This window comes from Polyodon spathula, chromosome 7 (genome assembly GCF_017654505.1).
Source record: "Polyodon spathula isolate WHYD16114869_AA chromosome 7, ASM1765450v1, whole genome shotgun sequence".
NCBI classification, from domain to species: Eukaryota; Metazoa; Chordata; class Actinopteri; order Acipenseriformes; family Polyodontidae; genus Polyodon; species Polyodon spathula.
Genome location: NC_054540.1, coordinates 31,094,859 through 31,115,267, shown reverse-complemented (window position 1 = coordinate 31,115,267; position 20,409 = coordinate 31,094,859). Strand labels below are relative to the sequence as shown.

At 37.3% G+C, this 20,409-nt stretch overlaps 1 protein-coding gene across 6 annotated transcripts in view; it reads right to left on the bottom strand.

The window, feature by feature from the left end:
• The window catches only part of atxn10 (ataxin 10), an 88,488-nt gene extending 68,662 nt beyond the window's left edge, over nucleotides 1-19,826 (bottom strand). For all 6 annotated transcript variants that reach the window (XR_005950617.1, XM_041255279.1, XM_041255276.1 and 3 more), the window contains exons 1-3: nucleotides 19,683-19,826; nucleotides 16,330-16,518; nucleotides 7,684-7,769 (exon numbers count right to left, since the gene is read on the bottom strand). Coding sequence is in view for 5 of the 6 variants with exons in the window: in XM_041255279.1 (XP_041111213.1) it covers nucleotides 7,684-7,769; nucleotides 16,330-16,518; nucleotides 19,683-19,825 (418 nt within the window). In the remaining variant the exon portion in view is untranslated. The remainder of the gene's footprint in view (nucleotides 1-7,683; nucleotides 7,770-16,329; nucleotides 16,519-19,682) is intronic.
• Nucleotides 19,827-20,409: the final 583 nt, after the last annotated feature.

Sequence of the window (20,409 nt, the reverse complement as noted above, 5' to 3'; positions counted from 1 at the left end):
CCATAACCACTGTGAATTTAAATGCAGGGAGAACTTGAACATGCTCAAGATCAGCCAAACCACAAAACAATAATAGCATTGCTTATTTTGAGTTTTTGGGGATTCTTTGGTGGAACAGTTTGGGACATACCCGGATAAATTAGAATCACTGTAAAGGACTTATACAGTAACCAAGGCTTTGCATTCAACTAGAAACATCGAATCAGATTGTTCTCCGTTTCAGAGCTCTGCAGCTGCGAGATGTGAAAACAGCAGCTCGTCCCACATTTTTTGACATGTATTTCAGATATAAAAATCAGATGTTCGTATTCGCTAGAAAAGACAACAATACCTTGCACTTATTTACCACCTCACCAGAAGTTGCGCGACAGTTTAAAAAATGGCAAATAAAAAGCCCTGTGTGATGTGAGATTTAATAGATATAAAAATAAATAAACAAACAAACACAAACGGGATCAACACAGCAGCTCGAGCCTCTATTTAAAAGTTTTAGACAGCAAAAAATAAACAAACCACATTAAGTGCGAGCATAGTGATCTCTATGGAGGCCATCTGGGTCAAAAAAGCATTGTGCTGCTTTAGAGTGAGTCAGAATCTAATCAGAAAAAAAAAGGCAAGCACGTTCTGAAATGCCTCACTCAACATTACCAAACTTGCTAGAAATGTGTAGTGACTTTTATACAGATTGTACATATTTTAACTTTGTTATGCAGAATGTAAAAAACAACAGGTTCTTTCTCAGGTTAAAACAGTAGTCAGCTACATTTGCATCTTTGAATTCAGCAATAACTATAAACGGAAGGGCAAAAAACAACTACAAAAATGCCCTGGAACATATTTGTTATCAGATCAAATGTTCTGAAAACATGAAAAAATAAATAAATAACTGTAAAAAAATCTGTTTCATTTGTATGTCCAGAGTTTATAACATTGTGGCAGTAAAATGGTGTTGATTTCTATTGGACACCATCTGTAATGTAACTTTATTAAGAGAATCATAAAAAAAACAACAGTACAGCAGCTGTAAAGACACTGCTTGAAAGCTTAAAGTAAGTGGTCTCTATTGTACTGGGGGGGTTTGCCAGTGAATGTTCTGTGTGCAATTATTTAGATTTACCACAAGATGGCGCAATAGAAAAACATGGTATGTTTCTATTGTGCCATCTTTTATTGTATGGCTGTTGTACTCTCTTTTCGTTCGACAGTTTAATAATGCATTGGTTATTTAAGAATGGCTAAAACGCACTTACACATTAGATTCGTATTTCACAAAATGTAATAAAATTACCAATACCGATACCAGTGTTTAAAGTGAAAAACCATCACCTGCTGTGTCACTCACAGAAGAAAATGAAGCTCCCGTCTCAGAGCAGCAGGACATGGGCACAGAGTTCGGAGATTGTTTAAGATTCATTGAAAATGGACCGTACAAACCAGATACTTCATTTCCGGAGTACAGGGAGGAAATTTTGAAGACTGGTATATAGCCTATCCTTGGCTTGAATAGAGTCCAGCATCAGATGAAGCATTTTGTTTTCCTTGTCGCGGATTTGGTAGAATTGGGTGCACAGAGGAAACCTTTCAGAAGAGAGGACTTTCAAACTAGAAAAAGGCAACGGACAGATTTAACGATCACCAAAAAACCACTGCTCATGTTTCTGCAGCAGTGAAGCTATCTGCTTATAAAGATTCCCAAAGATCGGCAGCATTGTTTCTAAAATAAATTTGGAATACTGCAAGCAACTTGAGAAAAAGCTGTGTGTCAAAGTTTAATTTGCTGTGGACGAGCCAGTATTGCACTGCGTTGCCATGAAGAGAGTGTGGGGTCTTCTAATCATGGGAACTTTTTAGAGTTAATGGAACGGAGAGCAAATGACAACCCTATTACTGATGGCTTTTTTCAAAAGCAGGAGAAATCCTTCAGTTACGTTCAGGGCATCAGAATAAGCTGATTTCAATAATGAAAGACCAAATAATAACTGAAAAACAGCACAACATGTACGGAATGCAGGCATATTCGCTTTAATCGATGACAAAACACAGGCTATAAGTAGACATGAACAGGCTGCAGTTGTCCTCAGATAAATTTGCAGCGAGTTTGAAATGCAGGAATCCTTTGTCGGCTTCTACCGAACTACAAAGACAGATGGCGATTCATTGCTGCTGCTCCTGAAAATTCTCGATCTTGACAGACAAGCAAAGAGCCCAGTATTATGATGGTGCAGCAAATATGAGGAGGGCTTACAGTGGAGTTTGCCTCTCGAATTGTAAAAAGGTAACACGTTAGCAATGTACATGCACTGTTACGCGCATATTCTCAATCTCTGCATTGTGGGCGTATGTAGCAGCATCCCAGAAATTTGGCATATGATGAGCAATGTGTCTTCGCTACACAACTTTATTGTGGGGTCAGCTACATGCCATGCCATCTTTGAAGCTTTACAGAAGCGTAAAATTTATGGACAGGCTACAACTTTAAAATCCCTCAGTGATACAAGATATAGCTGTCGTTCTGAAGTACTGAAAAGCCTACTCGATAATTCTGAGCAAGTTGTTGCTGCTTTGGCCGAAATTTCTGAAAATGATGCGCAACTGGGTAGTTAAGCGAATGATATAACGGCATCAATTACCAACTTTCACTTTTGTTCTCATGTCTCCTTATGCAGAGAGTTCTAACACAGTGCAATGCACTTTCAAAAGCTTTGCAGTCTCTGAATCTGTTAAGGATATGACTTTAGCTACGATGGAAACAATTGTGTCCATGAGAACTGAGCATTTCTTCTTGCAGTTGTGGAACCACGTAAGTGACAAAAGCACTAAGAACAGCTATCAAGGCCCGCAGCTGCCAAGGCAAAGATATATCCGTGCAAAGACTGGTGGACATCCTGTAAATAAAACATAACAAGTTCATGATTTTTACTGAAGACAAGTTTTGTTTGCAGAACTGGATAAAACTGCTGATGAAATTAAAGACAGGTTTACAGACAACGTCACAGAGACCCTGAATGCGCTTAACAACATCCTGACAACGAGTGCTAAAAGCATCAAGGAGTCTCATTTGGATTTCATTTGCAAAAACTACAGCACTTGTAAGGAGGAATTGACAGCAGAGTAGTCTGTATTCACTAAAATGCTCGAAAAGAAAGAACGTTCCACAGATAACTTTGAACACCGACTGGCATGTTTTAAGGAACAAGACCTTTGAAACAGCTTGGGTAACATGGACAACCTCTTTTGACTCTTCCTCACAATTCCCATGAGTAGCGCAGAATGTGAACAAAACTTTTCCTGTCTTCGTCAACTAAAAAACTACATGCAAAGCAGAAATTGGACAGGAAAGACTTTCTGGATTAGCCGTGTTAAATACAGAACGGGACACTCCAATTAATTTGGAATGAGTGATCGATAACTTTGATTAATGTTATATAAATATACATATATATATATATATATATATATATATATATATATATATATATATATATATATATATATATATATATATATATATATATGGCTCTCAAAGAGTTTTGTATCATCCCCAATCCCCCCCCCCCCCCCCCACTTGGACTTTTCCAAATAATTGATTGCATAAGTATTCACCCCCTTCAGTCAATATTTGGTAGAGGCACCTTTGGCAGCAATTACAGCCATGAGTCTATTTGGATAAGTCTCTACCAGCTTTGCACATCTGGACACTGCAATTTTGGCCCATTCTTTGCAAAATTGCTCAACCTCCAATAAGTTGGATGGGGACCTTTGGTAAACAGCAATTTTCAACTCTCTCCACATATTCTCAACTGGATTGAGGTCCGGGCTTTGACTGGGCCACTCGAGGACATTGACCTGTATGTTTGTGGTCATTGCCCTGCTGGAATATGAATCTTCTCCCAAGTCCCAGGTCTCTTGCAGACTTCAGCAGGTTTTCCTACAGGATTTCTCTGTACTTTGTTGCATCCATTTTGCCCTCTATCTTCACAAGCTTTCCAGGCCCTGACGCGAGAAGCGTCCGCATAGCATGATGCTGCCACCTCTGTGCTTCACGGTAGGGATGGTGTTCTCAGGATGATGTGTGGCGTTAGGCTTGCGCCAAATATAGTGCTTAGCGTTGAGACCAAAAAGCTCTATTTTGGTCTCAACAGACCATAGAATCTTCTTCCACTTGGTCTTAGAGTCTCCCACATGCCTTCTGGCAAACTCTAGCTGAGATTTGATGTGAGTTTTTTTTTTCAACAATGGCTTTCTTTTTGCCACAAAGGCCAGTTTTGTGAAGCACCCGGGCTATTGTTGCCATATGTACAGTGTTTCCCAGCTCATCCGTGGAAGACTGTAACTCCTTTAGAGGTGCCATAGGCCTCTTGGTGGCCTCCCAGACTTGTGCCCGTCTCGCCTGGATACTCCGTTTTTGAGGACGACCTGTTCTAGACAGATTCACAGTTGTGCCATATTCTCTCCATTTCTTAATAATGGTCTTTACTGTGCTCCGGGGAATATTCAATGCCTTGGAAATGTTCTTATATCCTACCTCTGACTTGTGCTTTTGAAAAACCTTATACCGGATTTGCTTTACGATGTTCATTCGTCTTCATGATGTAGTTTTTGTTAGGAAATGTACTAACCAACTGTGAGACCTCCCAGACACAGGTGTACTTAACCTGAAATCATGTAAAACACCTTAATTGCACACAGGTGGTCTCCATTCCACTAATTATGTAACTTCTAAAGACAACTGGTTGCACCAGAGCTTATTTAGGTGTGTCATAGCAAAGGAGGTGAATACTTATGCAATCAATTATTTTCTGTTTAATATTTGTAATTAATTTAGAACAACTTGTAGATTTTATTTTTCACTTTGACACTGTTGATCAGTGGCAAATATTCCTAATTAAATCCATTTTGATTCCATGTTGTAACACAATAAAATGTGGAAAAGTCCAAGGGTGAATACTTTTGAGAGCCACTGTATATATATATATATATATATATATATATATATATATATATATATATATATATATATATATATATATATATCCAATAATGATAATATCTTTAAATAATGAATGTATTTAGGGTTTCATAATTTGGCCCCCTAGCATGGCTTCACAAACGGCATACTGTAATTTTGTATCCCCCAATTAGTCTATAACTTCTTTGATGTAAACTACTGCAAAGAGGGTATAGTACTGTTTTAATTTTTTTTTATTTGGGCAGTAAAATTGTCGTATAACTGTGTTGACGCTGTATTTAAAAACGCTAGTAAATCTGTGTGATACAGTACACACGAGAGATATTTACAATAATTACATTTATTTTTTTTTGTCCCCCAAATGTCGCACAGGTTTGTACTTCTCCCATCCATTTAAAACTTATAAATTATGTTATAATTTTATTCGACAAAAAAATCACTCAAAACAAGGCATATTTTACATTTTTCCAATAAATAAAGAAATAAATGTTTGTTTTAAAATAGTGATGTGTCTAAGATACAACCCACAACAATGCTCACACAGGCTTTCTCCCCCCCAGCTTGCTGAAATGCTGTTAGACTGGGGGGTGGGGGGGGCTCATGTCAGCATGTTGAAATCAAGATCTCATGCGCGGTTCTGATTAAAAATTAGGGCCCCTGCCATGTGGGAAAGCCCAGTTGCAAACTCTAAATATGTGTGTTTACATTGAAATATGTGTGTTTACATTGAAAATTACATGCATTTTTTTTCTAGAATTTTTCCAAAACAGCTAAACCTTAGCTCTAACCCTGGCCTTGACATCTAGCTTGGTTGCTATGGGCTCAGCAACATTTTACGTGAACTGAATATAACGTACAGCACAGTGTGTGGTCACCTCCCTATTTATAACCTTTGGGTCCACCAGCATACAATTAGGTGTACCAAATGTCACTTCTGGTGCATAAGACGACCCTGTCAGTTAAATAATAAAATATTTATAAAATAATAATCCATGTTTTTTTTTTTTTTTAAACTCACATTCAGTAATTTTACTGCCTGTATTTTTTTTTAAAAACTAATTCTCACACATACTGATAACATACACATACTAATCTAAAGTCTGGAATAAAAGCTGAAACTCAATTGAGGCTAAACATATTGGCTTTTTTAAATTGCTAAACCACAGGTCTATTTTAATGGAGGTATTTATTTTCTTCCTACTTATGTATGCGATATTCATAAACTGCCAGTGGAGTGGGTATGATAGTGGGAGGGCAACCAGTTGTACCATCTGCATGAAGGAATTCAACTGCAAATTACAAAAATCAATGTGGCAGATTTAATCACATGTAAGCATAGACTAGGATATGAGATTATGAGATATGTTTTTTAAACACCCTGGGGTGCGTTTGAACCCCCTGCCGTTGAGAAAAGGTTAAGTTGTTATGCAAGACACCCCTGATTAGTCAGTTTTACTCATGGATGGGCAAGACAGCAGATCAGCAAGACTTTAATGCAGGGCTGATAAAACTAGGTACTAGGTTAGCTGGTGTTCTCACATCAAAGACTATGCCAATTTGATATTTCACAGCGAGTGTATGAACATCGAGGACTGTATATACTGGACTACAGTCTTCATTGCATATTTCCACCCTGAACAATTTAAACCAGTGGCATCCTGATTGCCAATGGTGGACAAACTCCCTACTAACATTGTTGTGGCAGGTGTTTGTCATTTTTTATCCAGCTCTTTTACTGTAAGTACTCCAGTCTACACCATACATATCAAAAGTGAATTAAAACCCCACCAGTACCGAAGAACAGTGTTGTGTAAATGTATTCTTAGGCCAACATCTACAGTAAGGGTTATGAGAGAATTAGAAGAACTAGATGTGTTCTGAGAAGATGAACAGGAGAAGGCATGAAAATGAATTAAAACAATACCTATACCCTATAATAATCACTCAAAAGAGCATGTTTAACCAAGAGGAAATCAAAATGCCCAAGGAAATGAACAACTGTCCCCAATGTACAGACTTCTATGGAAATATTTTTCCTGACAAACCCAAAAAAAGAAAAGACAAACTTTATAGATACCAATATAATAAAAAGCACAATGTGAAAGACAGTCATGTCATTATGTCACGCATTCCGACCCTGTGATTACTTCAGATACTCCAGCTTGTTACTAAGCACAAACAACGTCTGGTGAATCAGATGGCACATCAAAAGGCACTTATGTTGGCATCTGGATTGTGGATTACCACATTCAAACCCAGTACATCTGGTGTCACATGATAGATCTTTTTTACATGAGAGTTGTTTTTAATATCTGGCTTTAATAACCCCATACTTTATTACTGTATTTCATCATGCCCCTTTAACATGGCACTGGCATTTAACTGCAAGCCTCTTCTGAGTCTCGTTCTGGGGTCCATCCTTAAAATAAAACTAATTTTTGAAAGACCACAGAGCTGAGTAATTCCTGCCAGCGAAAACAACGCACCACTTCTGTATTTTTCTTTATTCTTTTTTTTTTTTTTTATCCATTACAAATTGAAGTACAAACTGAACCTATTCTAAAATTACAGTGCCACACACACACACACAGATTTAAAAATAGTTACCACCAGATTAAAGTAGGGCAGTTACAGTAAACCAGCTTTATGGCAAATCCTCTGGCAATCATCTGATGATCTCAAAGGCATGCATTCCGTTAAATTAACTAACTTACCTTCTAATGCGCTGTCTGTCTGCACCAGCTGAAGTCTGGGAAGCAACTGGAGTATTCTGGTTGTTACATCAATGAATCCTAAATCCCTGTTAAGCAAAAAGTAGTAGTCACGATGAGAAACACTGATGAAGTACAGTAGTCAGTAGTATGACAATTGGGTTAAGAAACTGCATAGTGAAATGGGGCAGAGGCCTGGTGCAAACCGGGCACCACTCAACCGCAAGACATTGTTTTAACCACTGTGCGAAGGAGCCATAGGTGGTTTAACCTCATCTCATTGACAGGGATCAGAGTCCGTAATGGCAGTTCATCATACAACACTGCTCATTACAATGACATGCTTCTCACTTACTTTCCCTTTGGACTGATATTTGTAGTTCGCCCTTCAAGTCCGTTATTGATTCAATATTAATCTTTTTGTTTCCATTTTGGTGAAGCTTGTTTGTCCTGCCACAAGACTTACTATGCATTGCATACAAAAAAAATAAAATTGGGGAGTTTAATTTACATATATTAAAATAGGGATAAAATCGCTAAAACATTAATTGAAACATCGGTAAAAATCGAGTGGAAAAAATCTCAGTATACACACTTCACATGGGGAATATGATGCGTAGCAGTTCTGGTTTCTAATTAACATAACAGAACACACATTTTCCCAAGTAAGCTGTGCTGACGGAAACGGTATCTACAGAAGGCATAAATCAAGCCAAGTTTATTCAACTTGAAATCATAAAAAAAAAAGAAAGTTTACAGAACTGGATGGTGCAAGCCATCAGGAGAAGCAACAAAAACAAAAATCACACTAGACATTTCCATCAATGTGTTCCATAAGTTTACCAACTAAAGCATCACCATTTTCTGTCAAATATTTACGATTAAGACTGTCGACGTTAGGCAGCGTTTTAGCTGATAGACAGTACTGTCGCACAAAGTCACCAATACATACCTCTCTGCAATAAACCATGGCTGTCCAGCAATAACAGCACTTTGACAAACTCACTAACACAAAAAAAGCTGTAAAAGCCGCACAAACTGAGTGCTTGTCTCTCAGTTCACTTTCTTGTTTTAGTTAATGTGTCGCTTATTTTTCAGTATGTTCTTTTATTGTCAGCGCAAACATGTACCTCAGTGCAGCAGTATTTGCAATTCAATGAATCCTCTGCCTCATCTGACCCACTTCTGCTATTTTTGCTATTTGCATACCTTGAAGCATTAGTTTTCTTTTGAATATTCATAAACTGATTGACTTTTTCTCCCCATTCCTCATCCACTAAAAATATTATATTTTCTTGTAATTCAGTTTAGTTTTTAATCAGGCTAGTAGTTACTATGCCCAGCAATTGTAGCAATAATCAGACTTTGATTGGGCAACATAATCAAGTGATAATGTGTTTGTGAACCGCATTTGAAACGTATGCTGTATCCTAAGATACAGTGTAGGGCTGCTTATTACAATGTCGGAGTCAAAATAAAACTGAATTTTAATCAAAATATTGTGTATTTCCTAGGAAACAGTACTGGTAACAAACTATATAAGTGCTGTATTAACACCAGCAGAATACAGTAACCCCAGTTTCAGCAGTTGTCATGGTGACCTAACACTTTCGAGTTTTATGTAAATATTTAGGGGTAGATGTATTAAGATGGGCTAGTCGCAGCACAAAATACCGCAATTTGCACTTTCGATGCGACAATTCGCAAAGTATACATTTCATCATATGTACTAAAGGAAAATATGTTAATGAAAAGAGCCACAATGCACTAATTTAAATATTTGTTGCGTCGTCTTTGCGAAATCTCTAGCATACATTGACAGAGTCGCGAGACATTGTTCAAATAATTAACAGGTGCTGAGTTGTGGTTTGCTGTAGCAGAGGGTGCCTGTAGCAGGGCAGCAGGAGAGAGCTCTGCTTGTATATATTTTGTTGTTTTTATTATTATTATTATTATTATTAATTGTGTAAATATGACGGTGAAGGCCATGTTATTGATTATTTGTGATTTATTAAAAACTGTATTAATGGCATAGCTGCGTTGTTTTGTTATTGTTTTATTAGAGGCAGCGTGGATGTGGAATCCACATTAAAAATCTGTGCAGAAGGTGCCCATCTCCCGAATAAATTAAGTGATTAATTTGTTGCTAAATGGTCAACTGCATATACAGTGCCTATAGGAAGTATTCACCCGCCTTAGATGTTTTCAGTTTGTTGTGTTACAATCCTTTGATTTACACAACCTACTCAACACTTTCAATGAGTGAAAAAATGTGGGTGGGGGGGGGGGGGAACAATTCAATAAAAAATAAAAACCTGAAAAGTCTTCATTAGATAAGTATTCACCCTCTTTGCTATTACACTCCTAAATAAGCTAAGGTGCAACCAATGGAGTCTATCTGTGTGCAATAAAAGTGGTTCACATGATTTCAGATTAAATACACCTGTCTCTGTAAGGTCCCACAGTTGGGTAGTGCATATAAAGCAAAGACACTACCATGAAGACTAAGGAGCTTTCAGAACAACTCTGGCATATTTTGTTGTGTACTACTCATTTAAATCAAACCAAGTAGTTTAAGAATCTGCTTGTATCATTCATGACGTTTTTCAAATCAAGTAAGCTTATTTGTGTAAGAGGCTGTGTGGTCCACTGCTTAAACAAACAGGCTTGTTACCAGCAGGTCGCCGGTTCAAATCCTGGCTCACTCACTGACTCACTGTGTGACCCTGAGCATGTCACTTAACCTCCTTGTGCTCTGTCTTTCAGGGGAGATGTTGTTGTAAGTGACTCTGCAGCTGATGCATAGTTCACACACCCTAGTCTCGTATCTTGGAAAGCGCTTTGTGATGGTGGTCCACTATGAAAGGCACTATATAAAAATAAAGATTGTTACTGTTGTGTATAAAAAAAAATAACAACAACAGAGTTGCAGCCAGTGTCACCTTACTTAAAAAGGCACTCATGCTGAAATCGTAAAGTCATTTAAAAGTAGACTACAAACATGGCAGCGGACTGCCTCTCTTTAGCGCCCGCAAGAACTTGCAGGCTTTATACAACTGTGTGGAGAATTTAAAAATAAAGCATTTTATGAGATTTTTAACTAGAGGTACTGGGGCTATGGATGCACACCAAGAGGTTGTGGGGCTGAGCCCCAGCACAAATTAAACACTGTCTATAAGTTATAACTTTATAGCTTCCAACATGTCAAAGCGACCTTTAACTGGGCCAGCGAAAGATTCTAAAAAACTGAGAAATTATACATTGACAGCAAAATTCAAGGCAGGGCAGTTTCCCAATGATGTTGATGAATTGGGGGCGTATCATCGGTGAAAATAATTCAACAAATGCAACCATGGAAAATAAATAGAAACCTTTTTAAGAACTTAATTAGACAACGCTGTAGAATATTTTGAACATCTGTATTAAAATACAAAAAAGTACTACTCACACAGACTGCTGTCAGTACAGTCACTGTCCAATGTTCACACAGAGAACATTTATGGTAGTGAAACCAGGGACATAGCAGTAAATATGCTATTGATCAATTTCAAAACGAAAAGTTGTGATTTATTTATTTTTTTTATTTATTTTTTTAAATCACTCGGCTCCCTGCCTATCTGTTTGCTTTGGAGGGCACCACACTGAACAAAAAAAAAAAAAAAAAAAACACATTTCAAAGTTAACAATACTATTTTTCAATTAGATAAAACAATACTCAACCCAATGAAGGCAAACTCAAAGCAAACGGAAAAAAGTAGAAGCTTATTTAAAGTTTATTTAAATAAACCTAATTACATTTTTTAAAACGGTAAAAATGGAAATCAGAAATAAATAAAATGGAAATCGGAACAAAATAGATTCCATGGGCCCTACACATTGGGTTACAATGTGAATGAATAAAAGATTATTTTAAATTGAAATTAAATGATTTTAGGGTTTTTTATTTTATTTTAATTGCTATTATTTTTAACTTGGCCTACTTAGTAGCCTAGACAATTAACATACAATAGATCATGGACCTATACACATGCTCAGAATGAGCTGGACAGGTTAGTGGCACATCTGTCCAGTCAATTGCTCCCAGCATGCTGGGAAAACTAGAAATGTCACAGAAATTTGTCTTCAAGTCTGACTTTAGTGAAAATTAGGTAAATGGGTGTTCAAATATGCATTGAGCACAACTGGCAATGCACGAGAAAAAGCAGGCTGGGAAATGCCAACAATTCCGACTGTTTAAAACGTGTTTTCAAAAGTTCTTAACAAATTGATGCAGTTGTAAGTGTCGCAACTGTCTGCAGCTTTAGTACATCTCATCATAATATTTGTGGACCCTCATTTGCACTATCTTCACCCCCTTTTGTGAATTTATGCAGGAACGCCCATAATTACATATTCATCTAAGGTTTAACCGCAAAGAAAAACTGTTGGCAAAAGCATTCCCTAAAAAGTCGCTAACTGTAAATTCCAGTAGTAGCAGTGTAAACCACTGACAAATAATAATTAACAGAGCACCAGTAAGTAAAAGTTATACATCCTACATCACATCTATATTACCCTATTTTATTTTAGCTTATACCTACACTTCAAGAACTAGGGAGGGAGGGACGGAGGGCTAGGTCAGCCAGGGTGTCCTCAGCTCGCCACAGACCAGCAACCCCTGTGGTCTGGCCAGGCGCCTGTAGGCATGCCTTTAAGCTGCCCAGGGCTGCGTTGTCTGACAACACTGTAGCTCTGAGGTGGCTGCATGGTTAATCTGCAGTGTGACAGCACATATTTTGGAGGACAGCATGTGTTCATGTTCGCCCTCTCGAGTCAGCACGGGGGTGGTAGCGGTGAGCTGAGACTAAAAAGGCTATTCCAAACTGGGGAGAAAATAACTAAAAACAATTGCCGACTAAAAAATTTTTTATTAAAAAAAAAAAAAAAAAAAAAAAAAAAAAAAAGGGGCTTTACCAGTGTTATTGCAAACACCTGCACAAGCAAATGAGACAACTGTGTGATTATGTTTCATGCTTAATTTGAGGTATCGTGATACGTATTGCATCGTACTGTGAAGACACTTCTGATACCCAGCCCTACCTTTCAAAGTAACTTACTCATTTTCAAGACAACAAGTTCTTTTTTAAACATCATGAAACATGACAATCGTGTAACAACCTGTTATTAATACGATCATTTTCAATGTATTACATGCTTCTGACCAGCAGCTGAACAAATGCAGCCGGGGTGGCGATTTTTAAGCTAAGGAAAACCCCAGCACCACCCCACTCAATCACAGCGGGTCATGAGCTCAGCTAGTCAAAAATTACTCAGAACTAAAAGTGACAAAACCTGTTCTATAATTGACAGGTTTCATGGCGTTTTTACAGTATTATGTGAGCCCTTGAAAAATAAACGTTAAAAGAAGCAAGCCTAGTTATATTATCTTAATCCGTCAAATAGAGGACATCACAATATCATAAAGAATTTTTAGTGAGTTACTGTCCCGAAACCACATGAGTGACTGTCTCTATATAGTGCATTTAAGGAGATGCATGCCATCCTTTTTTCTTAAGTAAAGTTTGACATGCCAAACACAAGTTCATGAAAAGAGGACCCAATTATCCCCAACAATGTTTCTGTAAAATTCTCACTTATAAAATACTTTATCTTACACCATTACTTCCCTGTCGCTGTAATATTATTAACTGGCAGCATTCTATTCAACATAATTGGTTTAGAGAAAAAAATCACTGCAATAAAATACATAATTAAAAATCACCAAAATCTGGATTCCATGCTGGAAAAAATCTGAAATCTATGAAGTTTTTAAAGCCTTGGCAAAATTTCACCAACATAATTCAAATGGTCTAAGCTTGTGGAGCTGACGAGACTTTGACTGTCTGCACTTAATTGTGGTGGGGGGAACTGAACAACAGAATAATATACTTTTCTTTTTGTTTCAAAGAAAATAAGACTACAGTAGTTTTTGCAGTATTCGTTTTCGTGGGAAACAACCACAAACAACTATGCATAAAGTCATTTTTTTTGGAATTCAAGTAATACCATAAAATCTGATTCTAATTAAAAAATCAGCTGTGTGACAGCAGCATAACACAAACGTATGTTTTAATTGACATGGCAGATGTTGCCAATGCCCTCATGTTTTGTTAGACTGTGCTTTCGTTACCCATGACCGATAGTTTAACATAACTGAAATTGAAACTTTATAGATTCAGACACCGATATGGTTTTCTGTAAAAAATAGAATTCTGGTGTACTGTATGCAGCTAATAGCTCTTTTGTACCATTCACGATAGCATGTAGTTCATTTTATAATTTCATACTAATCTTAAATGCATTCAAACTAGATGTTACCTTACAGGGAACTGTTTCCTCAGTACTGAAGTACCCAGACACATCTATTAAGAGTCATCTCATGAACCAAGACATCAGAATTCTTAACATATAATTCCTTACTGGTAACATGAATCCAGAAAGGATACTGAACTCTATGCTATCCATTATTGTTTTAAAAGCGGTGTGTCAACTTTGTCTTGCATGCAAAAAATGCGTAAGACTGGACTCCCTGTGACATCGAATCTATACAGACTTGAAATAGACGCTGCTAACTTTCATGAAAATACACCCCTGTCTCCCAAAACATATCACCCCTGGAATGAAGGGGATATCCAACTGCAGTTCAAATGTGCACATGCAACCACAAAATTAGAACAGCAGAAGATAGCATAACCCCACACTCACCACAATTGCCTATACTATAAAATCACTGATGGTCTGCTGCCCATTCAGATAGCTTTAACTCATATGGACAGCAGGGTGAAAATGTTGGCGAGCACCCTAACAATACATCAGGAAGACTTTACAGTGATCTTTTAACACAGCATTAAAAAATGTACACGTTAGCATCATTTACAGTCACACAAAATATTCATACTGTCGTTTTTAGTATCAATAGTTCTTTATATTGCAGCAAGAGCAATTCTTTAGAAAAACAAATGTTTCCAGTAAAACTGAGAAAAAGTACCAGGCTTTAACTCCTAAAAAACGTTTAGTCAATATTGAATTTCAATAAAATAAACCCAATTTACAATGGCTATGGGTCTCAGTTTTAAACATGTATCCTTGACATGGCCAGAGGATAAAACAACGGGGCAGTGGAAAGGTTTTTTTTTTTTTTTTTTTTTTTACTGGACAATACCTATTATGGAACTTGTTTGAAAGAACCAAAGAATAAGTATGTGTTGCAATTATGACAGTCTATCCAGGTCAAAAATGTATTACCACTGTCTAAATGTCCTAATTTACACCCTTACCATCTACTTTACTCATCTATGTCTATTTTGTATTTGATCACCTGTCAAACTGCAAGGGCGTTAAAATAATTTAAGGGGAGTTTTCCACAATTGTAGGTTGAAAGTGCATGTCAGTGGTGGAGAAAAATATTAGTGTCATTGTTTTAAGTTTTAAGTAGTTTTACTACTCACTTCTAAATCTTTTGTAGTCATTTTTGTATTACTTTAGTATAAATACATGTTAATTTGGATTCATATGTTGTTTTTTTCTGACTTTATGTGAACGAAAAGACACATATTTGCCTGTTTTCCCATTGGAAATAGTGATATTTTGAAATATCACTGTCCTGGTCACAAAAGCAAAGTTTGTGGGGAATAATAGCCATTTTCTATACTTTTGAGGCATAAGCAATTAGGAAATAACACTTACTACCCAGGAACAAAAATTGTGTTACATAGTGTAATCATTCAACTTCTGAGTGTTACTCCGTTGCTCTACTTAATGAGATGACACTGTTTTTCCAAGCTGTCCTTAATTAGCTTTCAACAAAAATCTGTGCTGCTATGGAATGCTAACTGTTAGCTGGATCTGAATTCCACGTGAGGCTATGGCTTTTCAACTCCACAGTGTTTCAAGAACCAAGTTACTGTTAACATTCAATGGAGAAGGCTTAATTATCCCCCACTGAAAGCTCAAGTTAAGTAATATATCATGATCTGTGGGTGTATGGAGGCTGAGCCAGTCTGTATGTCACTTAGATATCTGGAGAACCACTTATGCAATTATGATGAAACTTAAAAAGGACATTCTACAGCACATGTTATGACAAGTATCACAATATGCAGGCACCCCATTTGTCTGTCTGTTTCAATGAGTCTTTACATAAATCTACAGCACAGCATATTAACTTGTGCTGAAACATTTAATGGGCATTACTCAGGTTAGTGAGAGTATTAGAATCTGGGGGTATAAAAAAGCATTTGTCCATCTGTCTGTACATCAGATTTACATTTCCACATGTGCATATAATGAATATAGGTCCAGGTAACCTTTTTCATACTTCAGACATATTTCTCTATATCTATAATTTGGAATTTACAAATATGGCACTGGATGCATGTCACAGACATGCTTGATATTATACACTTTTTTAATTTAAATATTTTTATGAACTGATTATATTTTCATGTGAGCAACATAAATATTTTTTTAATGTACACCCTTTTGTGGCTTATTACTCAACACATACTGTAAATAAATATATTCTTGTTCAAGATCTTTTTATTGAATGTAAAATCGCTGGGGGGAAATGCATTTCAAGTAGCAGACAATGCTTGTCTCGCATTACTGTACCTCATAAGACACTGGTTTCTGGCACACTGGACACAAGCATTCCTTTGACATCTAAAGCATTCTGATGTTAACTGGAGACACGTGTCCAAAGACCTCCTATTATCCTCCCTGTAGAAAGCATGGATCTCATCAAGTGACCTGGACAGGATCTGCAGAAGAGTCTGAAAGACCGCTTTCACTGCACTGGCCCTGCAGAACCAAGAAAGAGTACTATAAATGTACAGCATGCAGCAATAGTGTCATATTCCCAGCAAGTAATGTTTTACGGGGGAACTAAAAATCAGTTGCATGAAACAAGTATTTAAGTATAACACTTAAAGACCTCTTTAAAGCAGACATGTGGCAAGGGATGGGAAAATAAATATATACAGTGCCTTGAAAAAGTATTTTTTAACATTTAAGAGTCTCACAGCCTGGGATTTTGATGCATTAGACTGGGAATTTTTGTGAATCACACATTCTTCTTCACAGAGTAAAAAGAAAGAAAACAGTAAACAATAAAATAATAAAAATTAAAAAACTGAAACATCATAATTTTTTAAGTATTCATCCCCCTGGGTCAATACTTGGTTGAACCACCTCTGGCTGCTATTACAGCCAGTAGTCTTTTCGGATAAGTCTCTATTAACTGCACAATGTGATGGAGCAATATTTGTCCATTCCTCCTTGCAAAATTGCTTAAGCTGTGTCAAGTTAGTTGGAGAACGGTGATGGACAGCAATTTTGAGGTCTTACCACAGATTTTCAAAGGGATTAAAGTCTGGACTCTGACTGGGCCACTCAAGGATATATATTTTCTTTTCTTTTTTGAAGCCACTCCAGTGTTGCTCTGGCAGTGTGCTTTGGATCATTGTCCTGTTGAAAGACAAAAACTTCTTCCACAGATTGAGTTTTTTGGCAGAGTTTTTATCCAGGATTTCTCTGTATTGTGCGTCATTCATCCTCCCATCAACTCTGACAATATTGCCAGTCCCTGCTGCTGAAAAGCATCCCCATAACATGACGCTACCACCCCCACACTTTACGGTGGGGATGGTGTTACCTGGCTGGTGTGCAGTGTTTGATTTGCGTCACACATACTGCTTAGCGTTCAGGCCAAAAAGTTCCACTTTAGTCTCATCAGACCACAAGACATTCTGCCACATAACTGCAGTATCTTCTAGGTGATGTTTTGCGAACTCTTTGCGGGCAAGGATATAGTTTTTTTTTTTTTTTCAGCCAGGGCTTCTTCCTTGCCACTCTCCCATAAAGGCCCTTTTTGTGGAATGCCTTGGAGATTGTTGGTACATGAACACCATCATCCATTGCAGCCACTGACTTCTGTAGCTCATTCAGAGTCACAGTTGGCCTCACAGTAGCTCCCTAAGAAGTGCCCTTCTTGTCCGGCAACTAAGTTTAGAAGGGAGGCCTGATCTAGGCAATGTGGTGGTAGTTTCGTATTTTTCCCACTTCTGTACGATGGACTGCACTGTGCTCCGTGGGATGTTCAATGCCTTTGAAATGGTTTTGTTCCTTTCCCCAGATTTGTGCTTCTCTATAATCACATCCCTGACTTGCTTAGAATGCTCTTTTGTCTTCATTTTGATTCTTTCTTTTGAAAGTCTCTACCATACTATGGGACCATACAGACAGAGCAGTATTTATCCTCACAGATTAATTGAAAGCAGATGATCCACTAATTTCTTACACAACATATTGTGTGACTTGTTGAGGTAATATATTGCACCTGATTAAATTTAGGCTTGCAGTTACAAAGGGTATGAATACTTTTTTAATCTGATAATTTCCTTTTTTCATTTTTAGTAAATTATAGAAAGCTTTTGGAATTTTTCTTTTGATTTGACATGGTGCTCAAGGCTTTGTTTAATATATTTCAAATTCTGAATCTGAGACTCTTAAATGTGAAAAAAGGGATGGGGGACAAATACTTTTTCAAGGCACTGTATATACAGGCGATCCTCGACTTACGACGTTTCAACTTACGACGCACGGCACTTGTATTATTACCCTCCTTCGACTTTACGACATCAATACAGCATTTACGACACGGCGAGACCTGAGCCTTGCGTCATGCGCGCATGCTCTGTGTCTGAACTGCAGTATCTGTCGTGGTCGCCCTGACTTAGTCTAGAGATTTTATTTTGTTGTTGTTTGTTTTTTATGGATGTAACTTTTTTTTTTTTTTTTTTTTTTTTTTTTTTTAATTTGCTGTTAATGCCTGATAATAGCAATTGACCCAAAATGAAACCTATGCTGTGAACTCTGTCACATGATGAGGGGCTTAACTTCAGGCAATGGTATTTCCTGCTGTGAGTACCACATACACACACTGAATACGTCCTTGAAAATGAGTACAATATAATGGGTCATTTTTGTAAAACTATATTATCGACTTACAAGGCGACTTTCAACTGTTACTGCTATGATGAATACATGTATCTGAAACCCTTGCTTCGCACAAAGGGGCACTGTCATACAAAATAACACTAATAGAACTTAAAAGCGTTTTCTTGTTCCAGTAACTAAACCACGGTCTAACAGCAAAGCCAGGTGACAATAATGTCCCCATTTTGTGTGCATCATGATATATGACATTAATGCTTACTGCAAAACTGAATGCTAAAGACAACTAACATACATAACCATTCAGATACTACATTTGTTGTGTTCTAAAATCTCTGTTTCTGTGCAAGTATAACAATGGTTTATTTAAAGAAAAGGAACTCGTTTCTAAAACGATTAACAAAGACAGACATTAGTCATTCATTTTGCTATTTAATGTTTGTTTGTTTTTTTAAACACACACAGGTACTTTTAAAATTAAACAACTCGTTTCAGGAGTGTACCTGTTCCTTGCTGTTGAATTCCAAGATGGCCAAAAACAAGTAAATCTATCAGAGGCCCCTGTAACATGCATACAATTTGGGATGCCTTCCATATCCCAAAGCGGCTACACCAAAAGCTGCAAAATACGACAAGCAGCGCTCAGTACATTCCTACAGAACACGTCAGCTTTGCACAAAGCCCGGATTATGTAGTTAAATAAACCTAGGTTTATTTTTATTAAAGTCGCACATAATATGACATTGTACACTGTGTTCTTGACATTATATATATATATATATACACACACACACACACACACACACACAGAGAGAAAAAAACAATGTACAAATAACTTGCCGTTAGCCTGAATTAAAACAACCGCACAGTTATAGACATATGCATGTTTCACTTGTTGGTTGAAATTCTATTTGTGAGCGCATGTTACAGTGCATGTAGACCCTGTAATGTTCTCGTGCGCAGAAATGTTGCAGCTTATTTATAATACTATTCAGCATCATTTAGCATACCTGCAGCTTGGCTCTCGGAAGGATTTGGTTACATTCTGCAAAATCATTACGTTGCTTTGGTCGAAATCCCCCAATTTAAGGGATTCTGCCACTTTATTCAGTTTTACAACTAGCTCTGACATAACTACGCAAGGCGCCGCCATGCTGCTCTTAGTCTTATGTTTATACTACCAACTTCCGCCAGCACTCTCATTGGACTATGATTAGGAAGGGTGGGACCAGCACCAATCTGTCAAAAGCAGCGCCGACTGCTTAGTGCACAACAGCAGCAGAAGAAGGAGGAAGGGAAGGGAAGGAGAAGGAGATGGAGATGGAGATGGAGATGGAGATGGAGATGGAAATGGAAATGGAAATGGAAATGGAAATGGAAAGAACACACACACACATAAAATAGAAGTTATATTTTCAACATTGGTTTTAAAACAAGTGAGGGACATTTCTACACAACAAGTGTTATAAAGATGATTTACTTAATTTCTAAAATAAATAAAGCACACCTTTTTATTAATGTTGAATTTCACATTGCCTCCAACGATATAGCTATTTTATTAACAATGAAATATAGCGATGAATCCCTCCTGCTTACCTTTTCACTGCTTTTGTTTGTTTAAGGGAATAATATATTGTAATATAACTTTGTGCCATGTGCTAATTGAGCTATGTATTTTAGACTAGGTCATTCAGTGGGTCAGCCTGGTGACCAAATATTTTGTAACAGCCCGTGCAG